General features: G+C 53.7%; 1 protein-coding gene and 1 long non-coding RNA gene across 5 annotated transcripts in view; both read left to right on the forward strand.

Annotated features, from left to right (window-relative positions):
• PTPRU (protein tyrosine phosphatase receptor type U) overlaps positions 1-16610 on the forward strand; it is a 57067-nt gene extending 40457 nt beyond the window's left edge. For all 4 annotated transcript variants that reach the window (XM_033080557.2, XM_033080558.2, XM_033080559.2 and 1 more), the window contains 12 exons: positions 603-639; positions 947-1044; positions 1155-1271; positions 1888-2042; positions 3351-3486; positions 3579-3728; positions 3832-4005; positions 6000-6140; positions 7689-7814; positions 10110-10267; positions 11397-11532; positions 13776-16610. In XM_033080557.2, coding sequence (XP_032936448.1) covers positions 603-639; positions 947-1044; positions 1155-1271; positions 1888-2042; positions 3351-3486; positions 3579-3728; positions 3832-4005; positions 6000-6140; positions 7689-7814; positions 10110-10267; positions 11397-11532; positions 13776-13838 — 1491 coding nt within the window. In that variant the 3' untranslated portion in view covers positions 13839-16610. The remainder of the gene's footprint in view (positions 1-602; positions 640-946; positions 1045-1154; positions 1272-1887; positions 2043-3350; positions 3487-3578; positions 3729-3831; positions 4006-5999; positions 6141-7688; positions 7815-10109; positions 10268-11396; positions 11533-13775) is intronic.
• Positions 16611-19820: 3210 nt separating this feature from the next.
• On the forward strand, positions 19821-24313 carry LOC117007583. Its single transcript, XR_004420173.1, has 3 exons — positions 19821-19904; positions 21544-21776; positions 24072-24313. It is a non-coding gene; the product is annotated as an uncharacterized LOC117007583 (long non-coding RNA).
• Positions 24314-27307: the final 2994 nt, after the last annotated feature.

Consider the following 27307-nt stretch of genomic DNA (forward strand, 5'->3'; position numbering starts at 1 on the left):
GTGCTCAGAGAAGGAGTTGAATTTGACGCACAAAAATCCCCTGTGGAAAGACCTGTGGGGGATGGAGAAGCCACTGTCACCTCTGTGTGTGTGGAGTGGTTTGACTCTGCGGGACCCATGTCCAGGTTGTGGGATGCTGTGTTTGCAGTCCCTCTGGCAGTAGCCTGGCTGGAATGTGCTCTTTGCTCTTTGGCATGTCCTTATTAAGGGTTGGGCAGCTTGGATGAAGGAGAGTGGGGCTGTCTCAGCATCAGGTGTGGAGTGGGGGGGTCACTAATAAGGCTCTCCTGGGAGTGGTATGGTGGCAGCAGGAGCTGGAGTGGAGCTTGTGGATCCCTCAAGGTGCTGATAAAGGATTTTGGTGCAGATCAGGGGTGCAGGTTGGGCATTACATGAACATCTTATGGGATGCAGGAGATGCCCCCTCCCAGGACAGAGTGTACTGAGTGTGGGATGGCTGCTGAACCTCCTCCTCCTCCTCCTGCAGTGGATTTGCAGGACCTGGCCCAGTGGCTGTGGGGAATTTCTACCAGTTGAGTGACTGGCAAATGTCTAAGGGTCTGTGCCCCAGTTTGAGACTGATGTCTCTTCTTCCCTTGCAGGGGTACCACAGGTCCAACCACTTCATAGCCACACAAGGTGAGTCATGCCCTGCCCTCTCAGCCAGTGGCTCCTCAGCTCCTGATGCAGCAGCCAGGTTTTGTTCCTGGTGGGATTAAACCTTGCAGGAACAGGAAAGGAAGGGAGTGGCCAATATGGAGGAGCTCCCACCCCTCCTGCCTCCTCTTGGCACTGCACAGCCCTGGGGAAAAGGGCTCTGAAGTGACTTGGAGCGGTTGGTGTCTCAGAGGCAGGAGGGCAGACAGGGTGGCATCGGGCCCCTGCCAGGGCTGGGTTCTGCCGGTGGTGCCCATCCATCTGTAGGGGCTTTTACTGTGTCCCACAGGGCCCAAGCAGGAGATGGTGTATGACTTCTGGCGCATGGTGTGGCAGGAGCACTGTTCCAGCATTGTGATGATCACCAAGCTAGTGGAGGTGGGCCGGGTAAGGATCCCGTCCCGTCCCATCCCATCCCGTCCCATCCTTCTGGGCTCCAGCTCTGCTGGAAGCCACCTCCACAGGGCCAAACCCCCCACCCTGTGCTCTCCTTGCAGGTGAAATGCTCCAAGTACTGGCCGGATGACTCTGAGATGTACGGGGACATCAAGATCACACTGGTGGAGTCAGAGACATTGGCTGAGTACGCTGTGCGCACCTTCGCCCTCGAGAGGGTACGGCCCTGCCCAGGCTGCCTCGGGGAGAGACCCCCCCCTCTGGCACATCTCACCCTCCACAACTTGGCATTTACAAATATCCTGTTTATTTATTATTATTTATATTATTTATTATTTATATAATATCCTATTTATTTATTTAATATGGGGGTCACCAGTTGTTCCTTCCTTTGCCTTTTCCCTGGCTCTGCACCCTGTGCCAGGCAAGCGGCTCAGTCACACCTTTGTTTGGACAGTGAATGAGTGTTTAATTTTTGTGTGAGTGTGGTGGGGGTGAAGGATGTGTTCCTCTCCTCTGGGCTGGAGGCGATGTAGCCATCACTCTGCAACATGGTAACTGGAGATGGAGCCAGTGCAATTTACCCCTTAATCTACGGGAATGTTGAATTGCAGTCTGGTTATAGGGCAGGGAGACCTGAGGCTGCTGCCACCTCCTCCTTTTTCTCCTTGGTGATTTTTAACCATCTTGCAGCCAAGAGGAGAGAGCTGTGGGGCTGCCCAAGCGTGTGACTGCTGTGTAGTCCATCTGCCTGGATGCTGAGCTGGCAAAATCATGGATTCCTGAGAAAATCAGGTGTTTGAGTGACCTTGCCCTCTCACCCTTCCCTTTCAGCGGGGTTACTCGGCCCGACACGAGGTGAAGCAGTTCCATTTCATGTCGTGGCCTGAGCACGGTGTCCCCTACCATGCCACAGGGCTGCTGGCCTTCATCCGCAGGGTGAAGGCGTCCACACCGCCTGACGCTGGCCCCATCGTCATCCACTGCAGGTGCGGGCAGGGTGTGTGCAATGAGGGGCTGGAGGGGACCCTAAAGCTCATCCCCGTGCCACGGGCAGGGACGCCTTCCACTAGTCCAGATTCCTCCGACCCCTCCAAGGTGGCTGTGATGTCCCTCTGCGATGGCATCTGTCTGAAATGTCACCACTGGGCTGGTGGCAGCAGGGATGAGCGGCTGGGGCTGGTCCAGGGGGACAAGCAGGGAGCAGCGCTGTTTTGGGCTGCCCTAATTTGTTACTGGTGACACAGCTCTGTCCTAGTGGGCAAGAGAGAAATGGCAATGGGCAGCTTGACCACTGCTAATGGTCAAGACGTGAGGTCTGGCTGAATGGAGAGGGGAGCAGCAGGACAGCCCTGTTCCCAGGGTTACCCACAGGGCTGTCTCTGCAGGGTTCAGCCACGGGGACGTGGAAGCATGAGTGACACATCTGAGCAGCCTTGGTGGCTCCCTGTGCCCTGAGCAGACATTCCCACATGATGGGCTAATGGCTCTTCCTCCACTGGGCAGACCAGGAGGAACTGATGAGTGGGAGGGATTTTTTTATTTTTTATTTGATTTCTCCCCGTCAACTGCCTCATCAGTGTTCATTCACCAGCCAGTGTGATTAGTGCCCGTAGCCTGTAATCACTGATAATCACGATGAGTGATTCATCAGCCCCAGAAATTAGTACTTCCGTGGAAAAGACTCTGTAGGAAAGGAGCAGGAGGGTGGTTCTGTTCTTGACACATCATGGGGGGGTCAGGGCACAGTAGGTCTTTGCTTGTGACTCCAACCATGCTAGGGCCTGGGATGTCACCATTGCTGGGCTGGCTCTGGGCATCCTGCTGGGCTCAGCCTTACCCTGAGGGCCTGCCCTGAGGCATTCAGACCTGCCCATGCCAGGGGAACCTCCTTGTTCTCCCAGGGCTCAGAGCTGATCCCTCCTTGGTGCTTTTGGGCTTGGATCCCAGAGGACTGTTGGCATTTAGGTGGTTTAGTTGTTGGTTTTGTTGCAACAAAACTGCTGTCTCAAATTAAAAATGAACTTCAGACATGGGTGCCCACCCACTGCCCGACCGTCACACGCCCTTGAGGCTGCAGCAAGGATGTTTGGGCAGGTTTAAGGCTAAGCCAGGCTCTGGAGGTGTGTGAGGTCCTGGCAGTCCTGCGGGGTTGCCTGGTACAGGATCTGTGTGTTGAGCCCTCATTTTAGCCCTCACCTACAGAGACCTTGCTCAAAGCACAGCAACCTTTTGGGCTGTGTGTGGATGCCAGCACAGACTGGGAATGTGTTTGCTGTTTCCCCCTCCATCCCCAGTGCTGGCACAGGGAGGACTGGCTGTTACATCGTCCTGGATGTGATGTTGGACATGGCCGAGTGCGAGGGCGTCGTGGACATCTACAACTGCGTGAAGACGCTCTGCTCGCGGAGGATCAACATGATACAGACGGAGGTGAGTGGGTGTCGGGGACAGCCAGAGACGCCTGGGGTTGCTGTCACCAGCTGGCTCTAGAGGCTCAGCCCTGTACCCTCTCCTCCCCAAAGGAGCAGTACATCTTCATCCATGATGCCATCCTGGAGGCCTGTCTGTGTGGGGAGACCAGCATCCCCGCCAGCGAGTTCAAGCCCACCTACAAGGAGATGGTGAGGATAGAGCCGCAGAGCAACTCCTCGCAGCTGCGGGAGGAGTTCCAGGTGAGCGTCCCAAGACCTCTGCAACTCCCCCTTGTCCTCACCGTCACGGTGTCCACCCCTGCTGGGACTAGGCAGGCTTTGAGGGGGACCTGTGTACCTGCAGACCCTGAACTCAGTGACCCCACACCTGGATGTGGAGGAGTGCAGCATCGCGCTCCTGCCCCGCAACCGGGAGCGCAACCGCAGCATGGACGTCCTACCGCCCGACCGATGCCTTCCCTTTCTCATCTCTGTGGATGGAGACAGCAACAACTACATCAACGCGGCCTTAACTGATGTGAGTGTTCCCTGGCGGGGGGAAGGGGCTCCTTCCCATGGGCTCAGGCAACTTTTCATGGCAAAACTTTGCTCGGTTTGGATTTATGGCCTCATTTTGCACAAGGGCAGGAAGGCTCATGGCAGCTGTGTGCAGAGGAGGGAAAGGTTGGGACTGGTGTAACGAATCCTGCACCCCTTCTTTTGTGTAGTAGCACTCCGCAAGAGTTTTCCTCCTGTTCTCACAAGCCAGGCACTGAGGGACTTCAGGATTTTTCAGTGACAGTGAAGCAGGGGAGGGAGAGGAAGCTTTTGTGGGGGTTGGTAGCATTAAGCCCCCCATGTGCTGCCAGCCTCCCCGTGGTCCTCCTGCCTCTCCTTCTGGTGCAACCTGGGGGACTCTGAACTGCTCCCAGAGCCACCATGTATCCCCCTGGTGCAATCAGAAAGGACCCCATGGTGACAAAGCTATCTCCTAGTGGCTGATGATCACAAAGCAGAGCAGAGGATGCGGCAGGCTCCAAGCCCACACTGAGGGATGGGGTCATTCATCACCAGCCCCACTTCCCTTTCCTTGAAATGCTTTGCATGGGCAGCACAGAGCCCCCCATACCTAAGGCATCTTCCCTGGAGCCTCCTGGTCACAGCTGAGCGCTGGCACCAGGCTGAGCATTATGTTTTCCATGCTGTGGATGATTTATCCTGCTGGATCTCCGTGCAGATCCCATCTCCCTGATTCCTACTCCCACAGCAAAAGCAGTTTGTAAAGCAGAGTGGGCTGCTGGTGGTGGGGAGTGGCACTGCAGTGGGATGGGAATTTCGTTTCCAGCTTGCTTGCTGTTTGCATATCCATTTTATCTTTATGCATGACTGAGCCTCCCTTAATCTCTGCTAAAGGGTCAGTGAATTAAATATTTTTTATAGACAGACAAAGCCCTTTGGATGAAATTCTTGCTGAAGGGATAAAACCTAATTTCCCTCTTTGGGTTAAAAAAAAAAGAAAAGTTTCATTCTCTTTAAGTGCCAAAGTGGTTTGCTCTGTCCATCTGTCAGATCAGCTTGGCCTATGCCACCTGTTAGCAGTGCTGGTGCCAGTGGATCCATGCCCTGTCCACACCCTGCTGTCACTTACACCTGTGCCAAAGAGGAGGGTGCCAAGGCAAGCCTGAGCAGCACCTGGTGAAATCTCTTCTGCCCTGCTGCTCTCATGCCCCTCCTTGAGGGTGGAAAGCTTTTGCTGAGTGCTAGGGTCTCACTGCTGCCCATGGACAGGGCTAGGGGAATGGTTCAATAAGGACATTTCTATGAGCTCAGTCAGGAGGTTCTGCAGCAGGCAGAGGACCCCTCTTTAGCAGAGAACTGTGCTGATTCTGTATCTGAAGCGGCTTGAGCCAAACTGTTAATTTAAGTGTGCCTGATGCAGTGTTGAGCTCAGCTGTCCCTTGGCAAAGCAGCAGCAGGATGACCAAGGGGATGCATCTTGTTCTAGGCACAAAACAGAGATAGAGCAATTTCCTTCCCTCCCACTTCCTTCTTGCAATCTCTAGGATCTTTTTTGGGGAGCTTTCTTTCCTCCTCACAAAAAAAAAAAAAAAATGAGCCTAGGTCAGTGGTTGTCTCTGCTGCTCTCAGTGCCCTGTGGTGGCATGCTGTGGGTTATACTTCCAGTCAGGGCCAGGGTGCAGAGCTGGGGTCTGGGGTCTTCTGGGAGACACCGCTTCTGCTTGTTGTTGGTTCAAAGGTGACATCTTTTCCCTAATTATTTATGCAAAATACTCTTTCCTGTGAGAGCAAAATGTGGGTGTTTTCATCCTAACCAAGGCAGGGATCACTTGGATCACCCCATCACCAGGGCACAGAGAGACTGAGGCTGTGCCAAAGAGACCAGCTCTGCTCAGGCACAGAGAAGAGGGTTTTGGTCCCACTCATCTGGTTGCATGGTTCTTTGGGGTGTGACAACAGTGGCTCCAGTGTCACCACCATGTCCTTACTGGTGCTTGTCTTTGCTCTCCGTAGAGCTACACCAAGAGCGCTGCCTTCATCGTCACGCTGCACCCGCTGCAGAACACCACCACCGACTTCTGGCGGCTGGTGTACGACTACGGCTGCACCTCCATTGTCATGCTCAATCAGCTCAACCAGTCCAACTCTGCCTGGGTGAGTGCTGCTGCCCTGGGGCCTGTGCTGGCCCCATGGGTGGCTTTGTCCTGCTCTGTTCCCATCGCCCTGTCAGCACTGCACCCCCTTGCCTTGCTCACTCAGCAATTTCTCCTCTCTAAGTGGACATGAGACTGTCTGCAGCACTCAGGATTTGTCCCCTGTGAGCACAGGGCTGGCCAGTTGGAGTCAAAGGGATGTTGAGCAGCAGCCCAACATGGATGCTGAGTGCAGGGAATTGGTGTTGCACTTACATTGTGTTGGTATTGTGTTGGCATTGGTTGGTGTAGCATTGGGGTTGTGTTGGTGTTGGCATTGCATTAGTGTCATGTTGGTGTTGAGTTGGTGTTGGCCTTGAGTTGGTGTTGGCATTAAATTGCTGTTGGTGTTCTCTTGGCGTTCCATTTGTGTTGACATTGCTCCAACAGGTCCATGTCCCCTGAGCTGGAGGCAACTCTGCAGGCAGAGTCTCACCTGAGCAGGGCAGAGGAACAGAATCCCTTCTCTTCCCTCTGCTATTTTTCCTCGTTACTCAGCCCTGCCTCTCTCTCACCATCTGTTCCTCGGGGGGTGTCTGAATTACAATATTTAGCTGGATCCTAAATGTTTACTGATGTAAGACCAACAGGTAATAAATCAACCTTTCCAGCAGGCAGCTCTGAAAGGTGACTTTGAGGGTACAGCCCCCACTTGAACTACGCCTTGCCAAGGGAAGTTTTAATATCCAAATGATAGTTCTGAGTCTGGAAGGCTCAGAGATCTCAGAGATTTATAGCACCTATTAATAACCAATTATTCCTGAGACACATTTGCCGTGCAGTTGGGCCCAGGCTGTGGCTGACCTGTGTTGCTAAATGCCCTGTGAAAGTGCTGTGACAAACATCATATATTTTGTGTCGGTGCTGGTTTCCCAGCTGTCACACTGTGAAAACAATCTCACCCATGCTTCAGGGACCGGGCCATCAGGGACCGGGCCATCCGTCAGTGCCATGATGGACACAGGGAGAGGGAATTGCTCCTCAGGGATGCAGACTGGGATTGCTTTGGCTTGGTGGGATGTCCTGGCCATGGGATCAGGAGCGCTGACATCCCACATTGCTGTCACTGCTGGTGGCAGAGTGGTTCCTAAAGTCAGCAGGGCTTGAGAGCCAACTGGGAGCAGCCCAGGATCAGGTCTGTGCTGGAGCTGGGGCACAGCCCATCCCACAGTCTCCTGAAACAGCAGTGTCCATTCCAGGCAGTGTCAGCTGTTGTGTCCGTGCAGTGTGAGGGGGCTGTGCGGGTGCTGGGGGTGGACCTGACCTTTCATCTCTGATCCCCCAATAAGCTGGGAGATCCTCCAGACATTGGTGTGCTGAGTGAGAAACAGCATTGTGGTATAGCACCCCACTCTGGGGCTACCATCCCAGCCTGGGGCCACCCCGTGCCAGCAGCCCCCCAGGGTCCAGCACCAGCTGCTCTCTTCACAGGCATTTCCAGGTGCCTGATGCCCTTCCCTGTGTCCCAGCCCACATCCCCAGTCATGGTGAGCTGTGCTTCTCTCCCCAGCCCTGCCTGCAGTACTGGCCTGAGCCGGGGCTCCAGCAGTACGGCCCCATGGAGGTGGAATACATTTCGGGAGTGGCGGATGAGGACATCGTGTCCCGGCTCTTCCGAGTTCAGAACATCACACGGGTGAGCTGCTTTATACGAATTTCAGGATGCTTGGGGTTGGAAGGAACCTTCAAAACCATGGGCAGGGACACCTTCTACTATCCCAGGCTGCTCCAAGCCCCATACAACCTGGCGGCCTTGGACAATTCCAGGGATCCAGGGGCAGCCACAGCTGCTCTGGGCAACCTGTGCCAGGGCTCAACAACTCTTTTGGTGGAGAAATTTTCCTCTAATATTCCATCTAAACTTCCAATGATGCAGCTTGAGTGTGTTTTCTCTTTTTTAATCCCTTGTTACCTAGAAAAAGAGAGTGTCCTCCCCTGGCTTCAACATTTCGGGGAGTTGTAGAGAGCAGTAGGATCCTTCCTGACTGCTAGGGTCTCCAGCCTAACTCAGCTCCTGCAGAGGATTCAACCCCACCCAGCTCTCCTCCTGCCAGAGAAGAACTTGTAAAATTACCATTGCTCCATCCAACCTTTCTGGAGTTCTCATCTCCTTGAAAGGTGTTAGAAAACTGCAGGAAAACTTTTTCCTCCTGCCTGAAGGGTCCATCTCTGCCCTGCCACACACAGCACAGGATGGACACTCCACGTGGGCACAGCAGTTCCCATGGCACCAGCAGAGCTCTTTCCCTGCAGAATGAGAAGATCCACACAGATTTTTGCTCTTTGTCAGTGCTGCATGGCTGGTTAAGCATGTCTTGAAAGAAGAGAAATGCAGGGCAGCAGGGAAGGGATGTGGTGATGCAGAGCTGTACATGGAAAGGAGAAGCCGATTTACCTACAAATGCCAGCTGGGATGAGGTTGCATCCCTCAGGTCTTTAAACTCCTGATGATTGCTAAGAGGCTGAGGCCAGTGCCCCAGTGAAGGTCACTGGGCAGATGGGAATTAGGGAGCTTGGAAGGGAATGTGTGGCTTGGCTGATGGCCCAGCTGGGAAGGTGCTTTGGCGGGGTGGCCAGGGCCAAAGGAGATAAATCCTGATTATCTGAACTCTTAACACAAAGAGGGTTTTGGTTCACGCTCCCTGAGGGAGCATCTGGCATTTCCTGGGTGTCAGCACAAAATCTTATACCAAATATGCTCAGCTCTCAGGTGGTAGAATATACTCCAGGCTAAATTAAAATGCAGTGTGATGGAAATCTCTGGATGGACGAGGGGATTCCTCCAGGGAGCAGATTGCTGGAGCAGGGCTGGGAAATGCATGGAGCCACTTTGTGCCAAGCCTTGCTGGAATGGAGATGGGCGTTGAGGATGTCACAAATGCTCTAGAGCTTTCACTACAAAGCAGATCCCAAAACTTTCCTTCCCAGGCTGTCAAAGGAGTTTTCTTCTGTTTTACCTCCATTTATTTGTTTTCTCTTCTTCTTCTGCCTTCCTGGCTTCCAGCTGGAAGCAAAAACTGGAGCCTGGGGTGGTCAGTCCATCACAGGCACATCACCAGCTAACATCAGAGCTCCCAGAACCAGAAAGGTTCAGGAAAGCTCCCAGAAAGGTTCAGGAAAGCCCTTGTTTGAAATGTGCAGGTTGAGTGGGTACCAAGTGCCCCGAGCTCCCAGTCCCCAGGAATACCTGTTCCCCTACAGGAACACATGGTCCTGCTGAGTGGAGAAGGTCTGGTGCTCATCCCACTCAGCAGGAACCTGAAACTGGGTGGACAGAACCCTCCAGAGCTGAGTGCCCCCCATCTGGGCCCGACCTCCCATTTCTCCTTCACATGCTCCCCACACATGAGCTGCAGGGGGGTGACCGTGGTCTCATCCCATCCTGTACTTAAAATGCTTTGAGTGCTCCTGAGCAGGAACCCCACATCTGCCCAGCTAAAGCCTGCTGTGCTCCATGGATGTAATCTTCCTCCTGGATCCAGCTAACCAGATTAGGTTTCCAAACTAACCAGATTACCAGGTATTAAGCTCCCACCTCCGTGGCAGCCTCTCAGCAGCCTCCTGGTTTACAGCGAGCATGACAGAACCACATCCCATGGATCTTTGGCTTGCAAAGGAAAGGTTGTGATGGAGAAGCCTCGGGGAGGCTCAGGGGCCTGGGAACAGGTTTTGGGGGATACAGAGACAGCCCAAGGACTGTGAGGTCAGATAAATCATGGCAGTGGAGTTCTCCTGGATGGGATGGGGTGGTGGAACAAGTGTGAGCTGGAGGCCAGGGCTGAACCATCCATGCTAAAGCAGCAGGAAAGGGTCTCCCCTCTCTGCCTCTATTGTCCATGCATGGCAAACCTCTCCTGCTCTCTGTCAAACCTTCCGTGGAAGGAAATTAGGGCAGCTCATGGGTTCCAGCTGATGAGTTTTGCTTTTCCAGCTGCAGGAGGGGCACCTCATGGTCCGGCATTTCCAGTACCTGCGCTGGTCAGCCTATCGAGACATCCCGGACTCCAAGAAGTCCTTCCTGCACCTCCTGGCCCAGGTGGAGAGATGGCAGAAGGAAAGTGGTGATGGCAGGACTGTGGTGCACTGCTTGTGAGTGTCAGCTGGGGAGGAGCAAGCTCTGCTGGGGGAGAGATGCCTCTAGATTCCATGGCCACAGCTCTGCCTGAAGATCCTCCACAAAGCCCTCACTGGGGTGACTTTGTCCCCAGATGGGGATACCTGTGCCACAACATGAGTTTTGGGTGAGGCACCCTGTGGTCACTTCCTCTGTGAGATGGATGCTCAGCAGGGGTGACACCAACCTGCCATTCGTGCTGGTCCCCCACCCTTAGCAGAGGTCCCAGCCCTGTCCCCACATCCCGTGTGTGTGACAGGCTCCAAAGGGACGTGGCAGGAACTGTGCCATTCCCACCACTTGCTGCTCATTGTGGGGACAGAGAATCATGCAGTGATTTGGCTGGGAAGGGACCTTAAAGCTCATCTCCTTCTGGAGGGACCTCAGGTTGCTCTAAGCCCTGTCCAGTCTGGAGATGGTCTCCACCCCTGTCCTCCCAGTGGGATTGGCTCACAAACACGATGTGGGCTCCCCTCAGATGGGACCCAGCACATTCACAGATGGGGAGAGACAGCAGGCGAGCCTTTAATCAAAAACTAATTACAGCCTTGTCCATCTTCGTTAGCTGAAGGATAATTTGAGAACATGCTTTATGAAGCTTTGGCATCATGTTGTCTCTTCCTCTCCCCTGTTCCCATTGCTGTCAGGCTTCAGGTGTGGTGCTGTGGAAACAGGAGTTCAGCCCAGGATTTGGGGAGGTTCCCAGTGCCCTGTGTGGATCATGGGGTAGTTCTTCAGGCAGCAGCACCACCATGTCACCAGCGCAGGGTGACCCTGTGCAGCGGGGACACAGCAGCTTCCCCAAGGTTACAAGGAGCTGATCCATGGCAGGGCTGGGAGCTGAGCCCAAATGTCCAAGATCCAGCCTTGGTGATCCAAAAAGGTGTTTTCATGCTCTTGTGAGGGTTGTTGGGCAGGACCATTGTCCTGCAACCCCATGGGGCAGGTTCAGGTCACCTGGTACAGGTACAAGCCCCTGCTCTAGGAGATGTCTCAAAGGACATCCCTGGGATGCAGGGTTGGATAGAGAAAGGGAGACTTGGAGGGAGCAGGAAGGTGCTCTGATGCCACCTTCTCACCCCTGATGTGTGTTTGTCCCACCAGGAATGGAGGTGGCCGGAGTGGCACCTTCTGTGCCTCCACCATGATCCTGGAGATGATCAAGTGTCACAACATGGCAGATGTTTTCTTCGCTGCCAAGACCCTTCGGAACTACAAACCAAATATGGTGGAGACCTTGGTAAGCACCAGACCCTCCCTGTCCACCCTGGCTGCCGGTCCTGGTACGGAGAAGAGGTGCTGGGGATGCTCACCTCCCAAAACACCACCTTCTCCACCCCAAATCCTGATGAGCATCATGGGCATCCTCCCACCAGCACTGTGCTGGAATGGGCTGGGAAGTGAGGCAGCTCCTCAAAGCAGCCTTGGGCTTGTCTTCATCCTGCCATGCCAGTACGGCCTCAGAGTCAGTGCTAGGACTGTTGGAAATCCTCCCCAGGAGTTGCAAGGCAGAGTCACATTAATCCACAGGATGTGACTGCGGTTCTTGGGAAGGTTTGTGGTGTTGGGAGCAGCGCTGGTGTGGAGTCAGATAAATTTCTGTCGGAAATACAAAAGAGTATGAGCCCTTGGAGTGAAATGACTGGGTGGACAAGCTGCTGGGAGCAGCAATGGAGTGATGTGTCCTGAGGAGGAGGCTGGAGCTGGCAGCAGGTCAGGGCAAAAAGTCCATACCCTAATTCAGGCCCCCGATAATGGAACGGGGAGGGAGCGAACACGTATCTGTCCCCATGGTGGAGGGATCCAGGAGCCTCACGATGTTTTAAAAGCAAGTCAGCTGGAAATGTTTACCCCATTTGGATTATAAAATCCCTAAATTGCAAAATGAAATGGTTTTGAGGAGGGGATGTGATTTGCATTAGAAATTAAAAGCAGAGGAGAAGGTGAGGGAGGGGAGAGGGGAGCAGGGGGAGGGATGCAGATTATGGAAAGATGATATGACAAGCATGAGGCCACCAGACCCATTGGGCTAAATTGCAAGGGTATTAAAAAAGGCAACATTTCCCATCAGGATACAAGCTTCCTCCTGCCTCAAATGAACCTGAACTGGCTATTCTGGGAATCTCAATCTCCCAGAGTCACCGGGAGACCAGATCCATGCCTGGTGTAAGGAGCTCAGCCCAGCAGAGAGCACTTCCCGCTGCCTGCGCCTCTTCCCTTCTGTTTCCCCCAGGGGTTATTTTTATGTGATGATAAATGGAAACAATCCCTTTCCTTAATCCAAAAAGCATTATGTGCTTTTAATCTGGGCTGCCACAGCCTCCTCACTTTGAAGTCCTTCTCCCCCTCTGCCTGTTCCCACCTGGGATCTCGTGGCTGCCCACCCATGTGGGATAACAGGATTTTCATGCCGGTGCTCAGGCTCCAATACCCATCCTGCAGCCAGGATCTGGGGAGATGAGCTCTCCCCTCTCCCTCCCCACTGTCACACCCAGAGTGCTCCCACCTGATGTCCCAGCACCTGTAGCAACTCCAAAACCCTGATTTGTTTGGGGTTTTTCCCTCTGCTCTGGGTGGTTTCACTCACTGGAGCAACATCTCCTGGGATGGGCACTGCCATGGTCAGAGCTCTCCCAAGGTTTTTGTGCTGTGAGTTGTATGAGGGCAAGAGACCATGGGAACAGCTCATGGAAAGGAGGACAGGGATGCATGAGTCTGCCCTCACAAGCCCCAGTTCAGGGATTTTTGTTATAAAACCAGGAGTCAGCCACTCTGGGCTTTCCCTTTGCACAACTGACAGGGACTGAAGGGTGGGAGGATGCTGATACCATCCCTGGGTGTCTCAGCAAAAGATGGGGGAGTGAGCCTGGTCCTGCTGGGCAAGAGAATTTGTGATAAAGGAATGTCCTGGCAGCCAGAGCAAGGCATCTCCTTCCATTCCAACCACGGCTATTTGCCTGGGTGCTCTCCCCTTTTCCAGCCTCTGCTGAACTCAGAAACAAAAACTCCTCGATTTCCTGCCTAAGGTTTTATTGAAGACATCTCTGATCCCAGACTCCTTAGTTCCCATGTCTCTGCACCACTTGATTGACACATGCCAGTCACTGAGGTGATGAGGTTGCTGAGCCCCCAGTGCTGGTTGTACCTGGGGTGGTGAATAAAGGTATTTCCACAGTAAGGGTATGTTGCAGTCCTGGTCCCTCCCTCGGGGCAGGAGAAGGCACTGTGTGTCCCCAAAATACTGGATTTCAGTGTGTGTGGAGCTGTTGGATCTGGGGCACCATGGCCCTACCCCAGCAGTGAGTGTTGTTTGCCAGGAGTGCAGTTTTTTCTGGCTGTGGCCTCAGCAGAACTGTCAGGAGGCCCTGACAGGCTGACTGGTGTTTCCTTAGGGCTGTTGACTCATGTTTTTCCTCAGATAGGGATAACTTTGGGAAATAGTACCCTCGGGATTGTAACACCCTCTCTTCTCTGTCCAAACAGGAGCAGTACCATTTCTGCTACGACATAGCACTGGAATACCTGGAGTCCCTGGAGACCAGATAGCACCCAGCCACGAGAGGGGCAGCAAGGGCTCATGCAGGGGCCATGCCAGCCGTGCTTCCCAACTGGACAACTGTGTCCCTGCCTGGGGGGGGGGGGGGGGGGAACAGCAAAGGACCCACCGGGAAACTCTGGATCCAGAAGACGAAAGGAGATGGAGATGTGTTGGCCACTCTCCATCCTCTGCTCTCCATCCCCCCTGCCCTGGATGTGTCCGAGTGGGTGGAGCCCACAAGCCCACAACTCATCCCATTCCTTGGAATCACAGCCTGGGGTTGGTGTATGTGGGATGTGGCCCTGCCATGCTTGTGGGTCTCTGAAGCTGCTGGAGAGGGGGCCAGGGAGGGGAAGAAGAGGAGGCCAGAAGGAGCTGAGGCTGTTTCCCAGCAGGGAAGGATGGATACTGGGAGATGTTGCTCTTTTGTGTGTGCAGTTGAAGCTGCTCCTCGAGGACCCTGGAGACTGTCAGAGGTATTCCCTTGATGGGACTCGCTCTGAGCCAGAGCAAAGGCCCCCAGGAGCTCTTGAGTTTCTTCCTGTTGGCACCATGAGTTTGATCCTGTTCTAGTTCTGTGAGTTCTGACCCTCTGTGTATCCAGCCCTGGACAGACAGGGATGAGGGATGGGAGGGATGGAGGGTACTGGCTATGCAATGTCCCTCTGCACCTGGACCCTCCTGGTGCTTTTGCAAAGCTTTTGAGGGGATGGTTCCCCAGCATCTCCATACCTTCCTCTCCATCTGTAGCAGTGAATTCCTCCTGTTGCCCCACAGGCACTGGCCCATGGGTCTGTTTTTAACCCATCCCCCGTGTGTCACTTCCTTTGTTTGAAGCAATGTCCTCAAAATTCGAGTCCATCCCAAATACTTCCTGGGTGCCACACCTGGGCAGTTGCCCATTGATGCTCTTGGGTTTTGCTGAGCCTGGTGGGGTGGGAGGATGAATTTTGGGTTGGTGTTGGCTTGGGCTGAGCTATGCAAAAGCCATTGCTCTGCGTTGGTGCTGGACAGGGGAAGGTCCCCACACTCCTGTGCCACCAGGGCTGGTGGCTGAAGGTACCTGATGCTTTTTAGCTCCATCCTGCTGCAGGTGGGTGTGAAATGGCACATTTTCCATCTGATGTTATGGTAATTACACGGATTCTGCTCTCAGCCTGGTTGTAATAAAATAACCTTGCCTTGGGAAGGTGCAGCCAGAAGCATCCAGGTCTGTGGTCTGCCCAGGGCACTGAGGGGAGGGTGGTTCTGTCCTGAGGCCAGGCAGAACCCTTCACTGCCGTTTTTGGTGGGGATAGAGCAGAGCAGATGGGAAACTGTCTTCAGATGTTGGAGGCTTCATGTGGGCAACCCTGTCCTTCATCCATGTGTCATCCACCCCCCATCCTCCAGCCCCACCTCCCCAGGGCAGGGGCAGCTCCCCCACCCTGCCTGCGTGGGGCTGGCAATCCCTTTGCCCAGGGAATTCTCCCCAAGGAATCGTGAAGGCTGCACAGCTGTATGCTGGAGGAGCAAACCCAGATGTTTCCATCTACCTTCCAAGGGTGAAGGAGAGCAGGAAGAGCCATCCCTGCCCTCTCTCCCCTTGGGCAACGTGCCACCGCTGTGGTGATGGGGATTTCAGCACCATCCCAAACCCTTGGCTCTCCCACCTCCTCCCTGAGGAATTCACAGCCTGACAATAACTTATTCCAAGGGCTATATGACATCATTCCTTCCTTCTTTCCATCCCTGCTACCTCACCTGCTGTGTGCCCATTCTGTCTTGTCACCAGAAGGTCTTTTTTACCCCCAAATGGTCCAGTAACACCAGTACTTGGCTACACCAGTACTCACACTGGGATAAATTAGTGTCCTTTTCCCAGTCCCCATCTCTCCATAGCCCTGCCTGTGCTGTCCTAGGGAAGGTGCTGCATGCTGGGAGCAGAAATTGTTTGGTTTTTTATGAAAATGGCTGAGCTGGGCCTCTGAAATCCCTGGGAATAGGATGGTTTGGGGGCTGTCCAGCCCATGGAGCTGGAGGGATGCTGCTGCCTGGGCCACCCTCATCTTCCCTGCGGTCCAGAGGGAGGGAGCATCCCACAGGGCTCTGCAGGTAAAGTATTGCCAGAAGGAGGAAAAGGAGGAGAGTTGAAACCCAAGTTAGTCCTACAGAGACTGGAGGAGTTGTATATATGTTTTATTTTATTTTGATACCTCCTTGTTGAGTGTCTCTGGGTTTTCAGGGCATCTCTGGCGAAGGGCAGATTTTGAAATCCAAGTGCTATAAAACCCAACCCATCTCCAGCTTCTACTGAGATGTTCCTCTGACACGAGGCAAGGACATCCTGTACATAGAAATATATATATAGAAATCTATATATAAAAATATAAATACTGTTCTTAAGATGAATAATGTTTATTGGTATTACAGATTGGAGTGGTGTTTTTTGTTTGTTTTTGGGTTTTTTTAAATAAAAACAAAACAAAAAAAAAGGGAAAAATTAAAACCCAAGAAAAAACATCAGATTGGAACAATTTGTCTATATGCAGTCAAGGTGATCCTAAAAGCTGGCAGCATCCCAGAGCTGGTGCCAAAGGGATCTGGGACCATGAGGCAGCTCCACCATGGAGGAGGATGGAGCAGTGGGACTGAGGGAGAGACACATCTGATGTGGATTGTACCATGCACCTCCAGCTGTTGTTAACTGTTTTTTTTTTATTATTTTGTTATTATATTATTATTTTTGGCTTTCTTTCCTTTTAAGAAAATCAGTTGCATAAATAAATGTTCCAAATTTGTGATGGCCTCTGGAGTTCTTTCCTGGCTCTGACCTGGGAGCTGTGATGTGGGGAGCCCCGAGGTGTAGAAAAAACCTCTCTCCCTCAGCCCTGTCTTTTAAAGGGTGTTTCTGGGAGTAGATTTGCAGGGGCAAGTTCCTACAAAGCCCTCATGGGGCTGCCCTGTGCTTCCAGAGCTTCGCTGTTAGTGTCCTGCTGGAGATCTCAGACTGGGCAGGGTTTGCCAGCCACCCTGGCTGCTCACAGCTTCTGATGGAAACTTCTCTTCCCTGAAAGCAGTGGTGTGGAGGGAAAAATTTCCCAGCTGGAAAATGAAATCCTGTTGTAAGAAGAGCCTTCAGGAAAAGTTGCTGCATTGTTTTCGGTGATTTATTTATTACGAAGCAGCCTTCAGTTAAATGTGTTGTGATATGAAACACTTCCAGTAACACTTGAGTCTTAATTTAATGGAGACCAAGGAAAAAAATCTAATTGACTTGTCAAGATTGTTCTTCATATTTAATTAAGGCTCGTGGAGGAAACAGTAATTGCACTTTACTGATAAATAATAAAAGGGGGATCATGCAAATTAAAACCAAGTCCTGCCTTTAGGAATGGTCCTGGATGTGTGGGTCAACTCTGGCAGGGGTGTCCCTGGGCCTGAGCTCTGTGTCCCCAGGGCTGTCCTGGAGGGCAGAGTGGGCTCAGACTGGTCTGAAGAAAGAGACAGCAACTGCTCCCATCAGGACCCAAGAGCTGTGGCTTGTTAAGGTAAAAAAGGGAGCAGTTCTGTGGGAACAAGGCCAGTGGCCACTGGGTTTGGTGGTTCTCAGAGGCCCCAGGAGCTCAGGTGTGTGAGTGGCATCAGTGTCCTTCCTCACTTCATTCTTGCAACTTCTGGAAGTGGCATGGACTGCTCAGAGAGCCAAGAGGGTCTCAGTGCCAGGACATGAGCAGAAGTCCAGGTGCTCATCCTGTGGAGATGTCCTCTGTCCCACCTGGGATTCATCAGTGTGTCTTGGTGAGTAACCTGTTGGGGGTTTCTGGGGATGGGGTGGGATAGGATGGGATGAGATGAGATGAAACCCCTCTTTCCCTGTTGTGCAGAGCCAGGAGAGCTTGGCATGGGTATGGCTTGAGGCTCCTGCTGCTGCTTTGCCAGGCCTGGATGGATCAGAGCTGCTTGAAGGGAGCACTTTGCATGTCAATAACTAATACAAATACATGTCCAGTGCCCAGCTCTTGGCTCTTGGGAATTTCTTGCCAGCTCCACTCCTTTGTGCTGTTATCTGCAGCACACATGCCCGGTAGAGCTGGTAATAATTTCCCTAAGCCAATGTCATGGTATTGTTGGAGGTGACCTGGATATTCTCATTCCATCCACAGGCTCGTTCCCTAATCCTGGTTGACAGATGGCACTGAAGTGTTGGGGAGTTCAGCTCCAGCCCAGGGGGTGTCCAGCAGTTGCTACAGGTGGGACTCCTGTCCTATCCCTCTCCACCTGACTAGAGGAGTCAGTGTTCCCAGAGGGTGCTCAGCTTTATCCTCACCAGCCCCACCATGGCCATCCTGCCCCTGGAGAGCCCACAGCCCCAAAACCTCTGCAGGGCATGGGGAGTTTTGTCAGGAGGGTGCCCAGATCTCACCCACCCAGGTACCGAGGTTGGCAAAGGAATGGTGGGCAGGGATTCCTCATTCCTCTTCCTCTCCTCCTTCAGGAGAAGCCAATCCCTTCCCAGAGTGGGGGTCCCACCTGGAGCCCCCATGCCCATCCCTCCCAGCGGCTCATGGCACTTCAGCCTTCTGAAGTTTGGGCTTCCTTTTGATGTGGCATTTTGGAAGCTGCCTCGAGCCAAGGGGCAGAGCAGGGCAGGGCTGGTAGAGGCTGTGTTAAACCCTCCTGCTTAACCTTGGCAGATTAATTCATTAAAATGAAACCCAATTCAATTAATTCCAGTGGCCCATTTATCACATGGGATGTCCCTGCAAGGGCAAGAGCTGCCCTGGCTCAGGCTGGACTCGTCCTCTCCACCTCCTCTCTGATCCTTGTCTTGCAGAGCCCTGCGGAGGCTGGAATGGGGACAGACCCATCCCATTCCTGTCCCTGGGGCAGGGCCATGTGCCCGGACCACCCATCTGCCCTTGCTTGGTTTGTTTCTTGGGCAAAAGTGTGGGGAGGGCTGGTTGGGTGGAATGACATTGTGGCATAACCTTGTTCCCCTGGCCAGCCTGAAGAACTCCATCCAGGGATGTGCCCATCACCCCAAGCCATAATCCAGCGGCACAGACTCTGTGCTCTTCCAGAGACTTCCCAGCTCTCTAGTGTTCCGAGTGCTGTAGGATAATTTATTTAAGCTGTCTGAACTGGGCTGTAATCTCTATGCTGCTCATGTCACCTCTAAATGTTCCATCCAAAGGCTCAATGTGAAGAATTTGTATTTTGAAACAAATATTTCCTCACGGTGTGCAAAATATCTAATCATGTATTTATCCTTAAGTACTTCCAAAAGTCAACATAATTATTCCAGTCCCATTAAGTTTAATTTGCAGTAAATTATGCATTTAGCTTTAAGTTGAGGTTGTTGGTTAGAGTCAAGATAAAGCTCTTGCTATTTATAAGGCAGTATTTCAGCACAGATACAAAACACAAATGCTTGGACAAGAAAATCCTGCTTGGGAAGTTTGGGGAGAATTTCAAATAGGGAGGTTAACAAAAATATCTGTAGCATGAGTGTCTAATCACAGATGTGTGAGCACATTCAGTCAACTAAAATGAACTCCCAAACAGCTTCTGGAGGCCTGGGCTACCAAAACAATTTTTCTCTGACTAAAAAAATCGACTTTTTTTCAGGACATGGTTTTGAAAAACAAATTAATCATTTAACCTTCTTCTTAGTGTCATGTCTTTGAAGTTCACAGGACAGGGAAGGTGTTCCCACTGGAAGAGATGGAACAGCTTTAACCTGTGATTTATCTGTGGTCTCAGGTGTCTCTGCAGTTTAATGGCAGCAGGGAATTGATCTCCCCCTTCCTGAGCAGCCTGGGGCCCTTGGAGTCCATAGGGGATCTCTGAGGGACACGACGGGGGCTCAGTCAGCCCTTCCACAGCATTGGCCCTGCACCCATGGATGGACCCGCACCTCCATGTGCCAGACCCTCTGCATTTCAGGGTCAATGGCCAAGTGGCAATTTTTTTCCAGTCCCAGGAGGTGAAGAAAGTGATGGGAGAACCTTCAGTCCCAAAGAAGCCATGCTGGTGGAGCCAGTGGATTGAAAAATGCCCATTTGCTGGTGGGCTGGAGGACGGTCCTTCAGGTAAGGCAAGAGTGGAGTTTGCCCTTGGTTCACTGTGCGTGTTCAGATCTCTCGGTACTTCACCTCTCCCTTCCTAAACCCAGCCTGACTTTATCTGAGCTGGAGTCCTGGGCTGCTCCCTCTGCGTGTGGCATCCTGGGGAAGGGCTGAGAGCAGCCCCTGTGCCAGGCAGAGCATCTTCCATCACTCACTGTCACCTTGGGGACAACGATGCTGTGTCCCCCTGCCCTGCCCTGCCCAAGCTCCTGGGCAAGGACAGTGCAGTGCCAGCGAGGCAGGACTCGCTCAGAGCACCCGTGCTGCTGCTGCCCATGCAGAGGGCTCAGCTGAGTGTTGGAACTGCCAGAGCTCAGCAGAGCCTGGCTCTGGACATGGCTGCCTGTCCCCTGCCGGTCACCGTGGCCACAGTGGTGCCAGGTGCTGGCAGAACCACAGCCCGCTGATGACCCACACACCAACACCTCAGGTGCTGCCTATCTATCCAGCTCTCGTCATTCTGGAATGGATGGTGTTTAAAACAGCAACAAAAACGGCAACATGGAGCAGCTCATCTCTCCCTGCTCTGCGGGACACTTAATGAGCTTTGAAGAGGTATTGGCTGACTTGGTGCTTCCAGGACTTTTGTTTTTACAAAATTAAATTCATTAGAAATGTCTGGCTGGGAAGAAGGTCTCATAGCCTGATTTTTTCCTCTCAGGATTTCTGGCAAGAAGTGTCTAGGTCATGGCAGGGAGGCTGGAGTGGCTGTGGGAAGGGCTGGGATGGGGAAGGCTGACCCTGAGGATGTCCTGGTGGCTCTGCAGACCCCTGGCAATTCACTGGGGTTCTGGCAAGGGCGGCTGTTGAGGTATGATTCAGAAAGTTTTTGCTCCAAGGAAGGATTAGAAAGTGTGAGAGCTTTTCCTATATAAGCCTGTACTGACATCCTGCCGTGCATCCATCCCAGCTTTCCTGGATCTCCCTTCTGACTCCCCTGCAGCTCACCTTGGGGAGGTGGAGGAGCACCAGGGACTCAAGCAGGAGCCTCCTCTGAAACTGGGACTTAGGCACTGAAATGTAGAAAATTTCACACCTTGACTTGATTTGGGCTTGGTTTGTACGTTTTTTTCTTTTTTATTTTAATTTTTTTTCAAGGAGGACATATTTTACCCTGTCAAAATTTTCTCCTGACTTGTCATTGAGGCCAAACCCTTCTGGGCATCTCTCCAAGCATCCTCCTCCAGCCAGCCCTGGGTCCTGTCTCTACAGCTGCCATGGGGGATCTCCCACCCAAGCCCCAGAGATGCTGCCTGAGCCCAGTTATCCATGTGCTGCTCCTGTCAGAGCAAATGGGGACTCTGGGAATGTGCTTGTGCAGGACAGCAGGGCCATGGCCCCTTCCAGGGATGTGGTTTAGTGGTGGATTTGGCAGTGCCAGGTTCATGGTTGGACTCAATGATCTTAGAATCCTAAATCATGGAATGGTTTGGGTTGGAAGGACCTTAAAGTCCATCCAGTGCTAACCCCTGCCATGGGCAGGAAGAACTCTCACTGTCCCAGGTGGCTCCAAGCACCAATGTCCAACCTGGCCTTGGACACTGCCAGGGATCCAGGGGCAGCCACAGCTGCTCTGGGCCACCTGTGCCACCTTTTCTTACAGGTCTTTTCCAGGCTGAATGACTGTGGCTCCATGGTTGTGATTCCCAGCTCCCTAGCGCTGTTCGCAGGCACAGCCCAGCCCCAGCCCCAAGGTGCTGCAGGAACCAGGGCCAGGAGGAGGCTGGGGAAGCAGAGAGGAAATGCTGCATCCAAGGCCATGAAACACCCAGGAGCTCCACACCAAGGGGTTGCAGGGGGTCTCCAGATTGGGTCAAGCTGCTGGGCAATGCCAAGGTAAGAACTTCCCATCAAATCCTGTTGCCCATTTTGCTTTCTCTTTCCTGAGAGCTCTCAGAGACCATTAAGGAAAGCAGGAGATGTTTGCAAGGTTAAGAGACTCAGTGTCTCAACTCACCAGAAGGTTTGCAGTAATTTACAGCTGCAGGCAGCCAATGCTCTTCATGGGGGGAAGGGAAATGCAATTTAAGAGAACACAAATAAATAAGAAGCCGCAGCAGCCAACACTTTCTGATTTAATCCCAGCCCACGAGAAAGATTTATTCTGTTATCTGACAGTTTGATCACTCCAGGAATCCCATAGGTCAACCCATATCTACCATTATTATCTCTGGGCTGTTTCCACCAAGATGCACAGGGAAGATTTGTTAGAGAGATGAACCGAGGCTGTTGATAGGAGTGCAGTGGATGGGACCCCCAGGGACTCTCGTCCTGGAGGCAACCCCAGCGATGCTGCCCCACGCCTACATGGGCTGTGCATGGATGGGACCCCCCAGGTTTCTTTGCAACTGCAGAGCTGGCCATCCCAGGTGGTCATCCCAGGGTCAGGAGTGCAGAGCTGGCCATCCCAAGTGGTCATCCCAGGGTCAGGAGTGCAGAGCTGGCCATCCCAAGTGGTCATCCCAGGGTCAGGAGTGCAGAGCTGGTCATCCCAGGTGGTTGTGTTGGAGGTGCAGTGTGGAGTTGCTCTGGGAGGAACTGGAGGACCTTTCCATTGGGAAAAGCCGTGTGGGACGTCAGTGTCAGGGGCCTGGAATTCCTGGGAGCCAAACAGGTGCTGGCAGGAGGGTTTGCTGCTCCCGATGCCTCTTGGTTCAGATGCCAGAAAAGGGTCGGTGGGAAGAATCCTTTTAAAAGCCCAGGGAATAAAATGCAGGCTGGAAGCTTGTGGGGCACTGCACTGTGATTCCCACCCTGTGGCTCTCCCTTTCACCCTTCCCAAACCCCCTGCCCCCTCTCCTCCATGTGTCTGGGAGGAGCCACCAAAACCACCTTCTGTGGCACTTCTTTGCCCATTTGGATTTTCTGCAAATTAACCCTTTCGGCTCTTCCCCACTTCTTCCCTCACTGTTTAATAATTTCTGCTGCAGAGTGTGCCTTTTGCTGTCGGAGCTGCCTGGGAATGGCACCAAAAAGCCACGGGAAGCTCTCCCACGCAGTCAGGCATATAGCCACAGAGACATATGCAGGGAGAAGTGCAGCCTGTTCCAACAAACAGCCGGAGTGCAGAGACACAAACACGCACAAATAAACAGGCTCACACCCCTCAGCGCACCTGAAACACATCCACGCAAGCAGATGCTTTAGTGGGCCTGGCTGGAACTACTCAGAGTCACAGAAATGCAGGTGGAAGTACAGAATTTCCCCTTCCCTCCTCTTATAGCAAGAGGAAATGCAAGGCTGGAGCACAAATACCTTGAATTGCCTGCACTGGCTGCCCTGGAGCCAGACCATTTGGCAAAAGTCCCTTTTAGTTTGAGTTTCTCTGGCTGAAATCAAATATTGCCAAGCTCCAGAAGCTGAGGTTGTTTGCAAACCTATCCTTGCCCAATTTCGTGCCTTTAATGTTTGTTTTTTTATTTGGAGAAAGGCTGGCTAAAGGCTGCACAAGGGTGGGCAGGAAACTGCTGGCCCAGGAGAGGGTGTGGGATAGGTAGATGGAAGCCTAATTAGTGGTGTTGCTTTAATTGAGCACAGGAAGGGGTTGGAGATTGCATTTTTGTGTGGGAAAATGTTGTTTTTCTTTTGATCCAAGGTTTTCCCAGCATTAACTATAGAACTACTGACAGCCTGGCTGGCTCTGCACACCATGCCAAGAAGGGAAGGTGTTTGACTTGGCTCCAAGATGAGAGATTTTACATGGAAAAGCCAGCCAGGGTCTTTCCCCTGGGATGAGATCCAGGGGTGGAATCAGAGGGGTTGGACACTGCCCACCTGGGAGCTGGGCTTTGCTTCAGCTGTCAGTGGTGTGGGACCCCAAAATGTCAGTGTTCCATAGAGAGACAAGTAAAAATGCTGAATGTACCTGGGAAGGATGGAGCAAAGCTCAGAAAAGATCAGTCTGCTGCTTTTAATTTTTGTTTTTCATTCTGTAATTCTAAACGTTTCCCTCTGAGGAGCTCTCAGAGCTCTGTGTTGACATTGGCTCTTCGGGCAAGAGGGGGTTTGTGTAAGACCACAAAAGCATTTTTTAATCAAAATAAAAAGTTGCATCAAAAGGGGAATAACACAACCCTGTGAGTTGAAACCTGATGTTTCCTGGTGCTTTTTTCCTGTCCTTCCCCCAAACAGGTTTTGCAGAATTTGGAGTGTACTTCCAAGGGAGCTCTGTGGGCTGGTGTCTGTGCTGTCCCTGAGCTCAGCCCCTGTGCAGGGACCCTTCCAGAACCCAGCATTTCACAGCCAGGCTGGGCTGCTCATCCCACAACTCAGGGAGCTGCTGGACTCACCGGCCCTGGAGGGCTTAACACAAGAGTGACTGTGGGAATTTGGGATAAGGTGAGGGGTGGGGTTGGCAGTGCTGGGTTAATGGTTGGACATGACATGCCATTAAAGATCCTTTGCAGCCTCAATTCTTCTGTGCTGCTCCCCCTGGGCTGGACGAGCCCTGCTGGCTCTGACTCACCTCCTGTTTGACTTCAGCCACTGGCTGTGCCAGGCTCTCCTGCAGTGCTGTGGCTCTGGCTCTGGCTCTGCTTGTGGCTGTGACTCTGGCTGTGGCTGTGGCTCTGGCTGTGGCTCTGGTTCTGGCTGTGGCTGTGACTGGCTGTGACTCTGGCTCTGGTTCTGGGTGTGATTCTGGATGTGGCTGTGGCTGTGACTGGCTGTGACTGTGGCTCTGGTTCTGGGTGTGGCTGTGACTCTGGCTGTGTCTGTGACTCTGGCTGTGGCTGTGACTCTGGCTGTGACACTGGCTGTGACTCTGGCTGTGGCTGTGACTCTGGCTGTGACACTGGCTGTGACTCTGGCTGTGGCTGTGACTCTGGCTGTGGCTGTAGCTCTGGCTGTGGCTGTGACTCTGGCTGTGGCTGTGACTCTGGTTCTGGCTGTGATTCTGGCTGTGGCTGTGACTCTGGCTGTGGCTATGGCTCTGGTTCTGGCTGTGGCTGTGCTCACAGGGCCCTGGCCAGGTGCTGGAAGCGATGTGGGAGGCCACAAACGGCCAGCACTGAACTGCAGCTCTTTCTCTTCTCCTTTTATCCTCGGCTTCTTGCAGGTGATGGAGGTGGCCATTCCAAAGCCTGTTCTCAGGCGATGCTTGTGGGGACACCCCTCAGGGCAGGAAAGTGCTCGTGTGCTCCAGCCAAAGGCAGGCAGCACTCAGAGAGGAGCAGGCTCCGAGTGCTGTGCTCAGGGTAGTGGGAGGGATGCTCTGCTTGGGGCTGAGCTGAGTTTCTCCAGCTAATTTCCCCTCTTGCTGTTTCCCTCCTCGCCTCTCAGGCTCTCTGTGGGACAACTTGCTGCCTGTAAACTGCACTTAATGCAGTCCTGAGCACAGCAGAAGGAAAGGATGGACTGCCCAGAGTGCTGAGTACAGTAATTTCACGACTATAAGGCGCACCGGACTATAAGGCGCACCCCCTGGGAGCCGGCACATTTTGCAACTTTGTAGATCAGATAAGGCACACCGGACTATAAGGCGCACTTTTTTTGCCGCGAAGATCCGTGCCGCACGCAACAAAGTAACGAATTAGTAACGAAAACCCGCGATCGTGGAGTTTACTGGCAGGGGCTCAATTTGGAAACATTTTTCACAGATCAGTGTAGGCTTTCAAAGGCAGCCCCAGGCGCCCTCCCTGTGCAGTGGGGCCTGGCACTCCCGCCCACCCCCAGTGCCGGCTGGCGTGGCTCAGCGCAGCCGCGGGGCTGCCTCCCCCTTGCGGCTCTGTTCTGCCGTGGTGCTGCTCCCCCTCATGGCTCCGCGAAGCTGCCGTGCCGTTCCCTCACTCGGCTCAGCGCTCCTGCCATGCCGTCTGTCCCTCAGTGGGCTCGGCGCCACCACCATGCCGCCTGTCCCCTTGCTCGGCTCGGTGGTACGGCCGCCCTGCCGCCCATCGCTCGCTCGGCTCGGCACGCCGCCGCCATGCCGCCCGTCCCTCGCTCGGCTTGGTGCTCCTGCTTGTGCCACCTGTCCCTTGCTCGGCTCGGCGGAGTGGCCACCATGCCGCCCGTCCCTTGCTTCGGCTCGGCGGCGGCGCCGCCCTGCCGCCTGTCCCTTGCTCAGATCGGCTCCGCTGCCGTGCCGTTCCGCCTCGCGGTTCCGTTGTGGCACCATGCTGTTCCCCCTCGCGGCTCCGCGGAGCAGCCCTGCCGCCCGTCCCTTGCTCAGCTCGGTGGCGCCACTGCCCTGCCGCCCATCCCTCGCTCCGCTCGCCGGTGCCAACTGCCCTGCCTCCCATCCCTCGCTCGGCTCGGCGCACTGCGGTCCCGTCGGCCCCTATCGGGCTGTGGCCCCTTGGCTCAGGCTGCCGTGCACAACAAAGTAACAAAGTAGTAACGCCTCCCTGCCTGCGCTGCTCCTGGTGCCTGGGGCACCCAGGGCTGCCCCCCACCTTCCAGCCCGCGCTGCTCCCTGTGCCTAGGGCTGCCTGGGGCCACCCCCCACCTTCTAGCCCACGCTGCTCCCCGTGCCTGGGGCTGCCCGGGGCTGCCCTCTGCCTTCCAGCCCGTGCTGCTCCCCGTGCCTGGGGCTGCCCGGGGCTGCCCTCTGCCTTCCAGCCCACGCTGCTCCCCGTGCCTGGGGCTGCCCGCGGCTGCCCCACCATGGCTACTCGGCGCTCCCGCCGCGCCGCCCCGCCTCGCGGCTCTCACTTCCGGGGTGGCAAATTTCGCAACTTTGTAGATCAGATAAGGTGCACCGGACTATATGGCGCACTTCTGGGTTTAGGAAAAAATTTTAGTCATAAGGGTGTGCCTTATAGTAGTGAAATTACTGTAAATATTGGCAGAGTGTTCAGCTTTTCCAGTGCCTGGAGCTGGCTGGGCTCCCCTGTGGCATGGCCCTGCTCGCTGCTCCCAGGCTGGACATGCCCAGGGATACCACCCCCTGGCACAAGTCTGGGGGCCCCAAACCCTGGGCAGGTGTTCCCACACCCTCGGGATAAAGAGTAAGTGTCAGGAGCAAAATCTGTCTGGAGTGTGGGGTTTTGTTTGGCTCTTTCCTCGGGCTGTGTCCCAGTTCCTGAGGCCCCACCTGGAGAAGGGACAGTTTTGGGCTGGGACAGTTTTGGGCTGTGCCAGCAGCAGGCAAGCAGCCCAGGCACTAACCCAGAGCTAGGACTTGGAGCCCAGCACTTAATTAGAGTCCAGGGAATTAAATTCTTTCCAAAAATCATGTTCAAGGCTTGGGCCCCAAGTGAGAGGGCTCTGCTGATGCCAAGAGCAGCTCGGCTGGGATGTGCCTGTGCCCTGCCTGGGGTGGGAGCAGGACCTGCTCACTCCAGGTCAGGCTCTGTCCTGCTGCACTTGGGGCTGCACTGGCCAGAAAATGTCTCCATTTCCACTTCCATATGCTGTCCTGGGACATT

This window comes from Catharus ustulatus, chromosome 26 (genome assembly GCF_009819885.2).
Source record: "Catharus ustulatus isolate bCatUst1 chromosome 26, bCatUst1.pri.v2, whole genome shotgun sequence".
Lineage (NCBI taxonomy): Eukaryota > Metazoa > Chordata > Aves > Passeriformes > Turdidae > Catharus > Catharus ustulatus.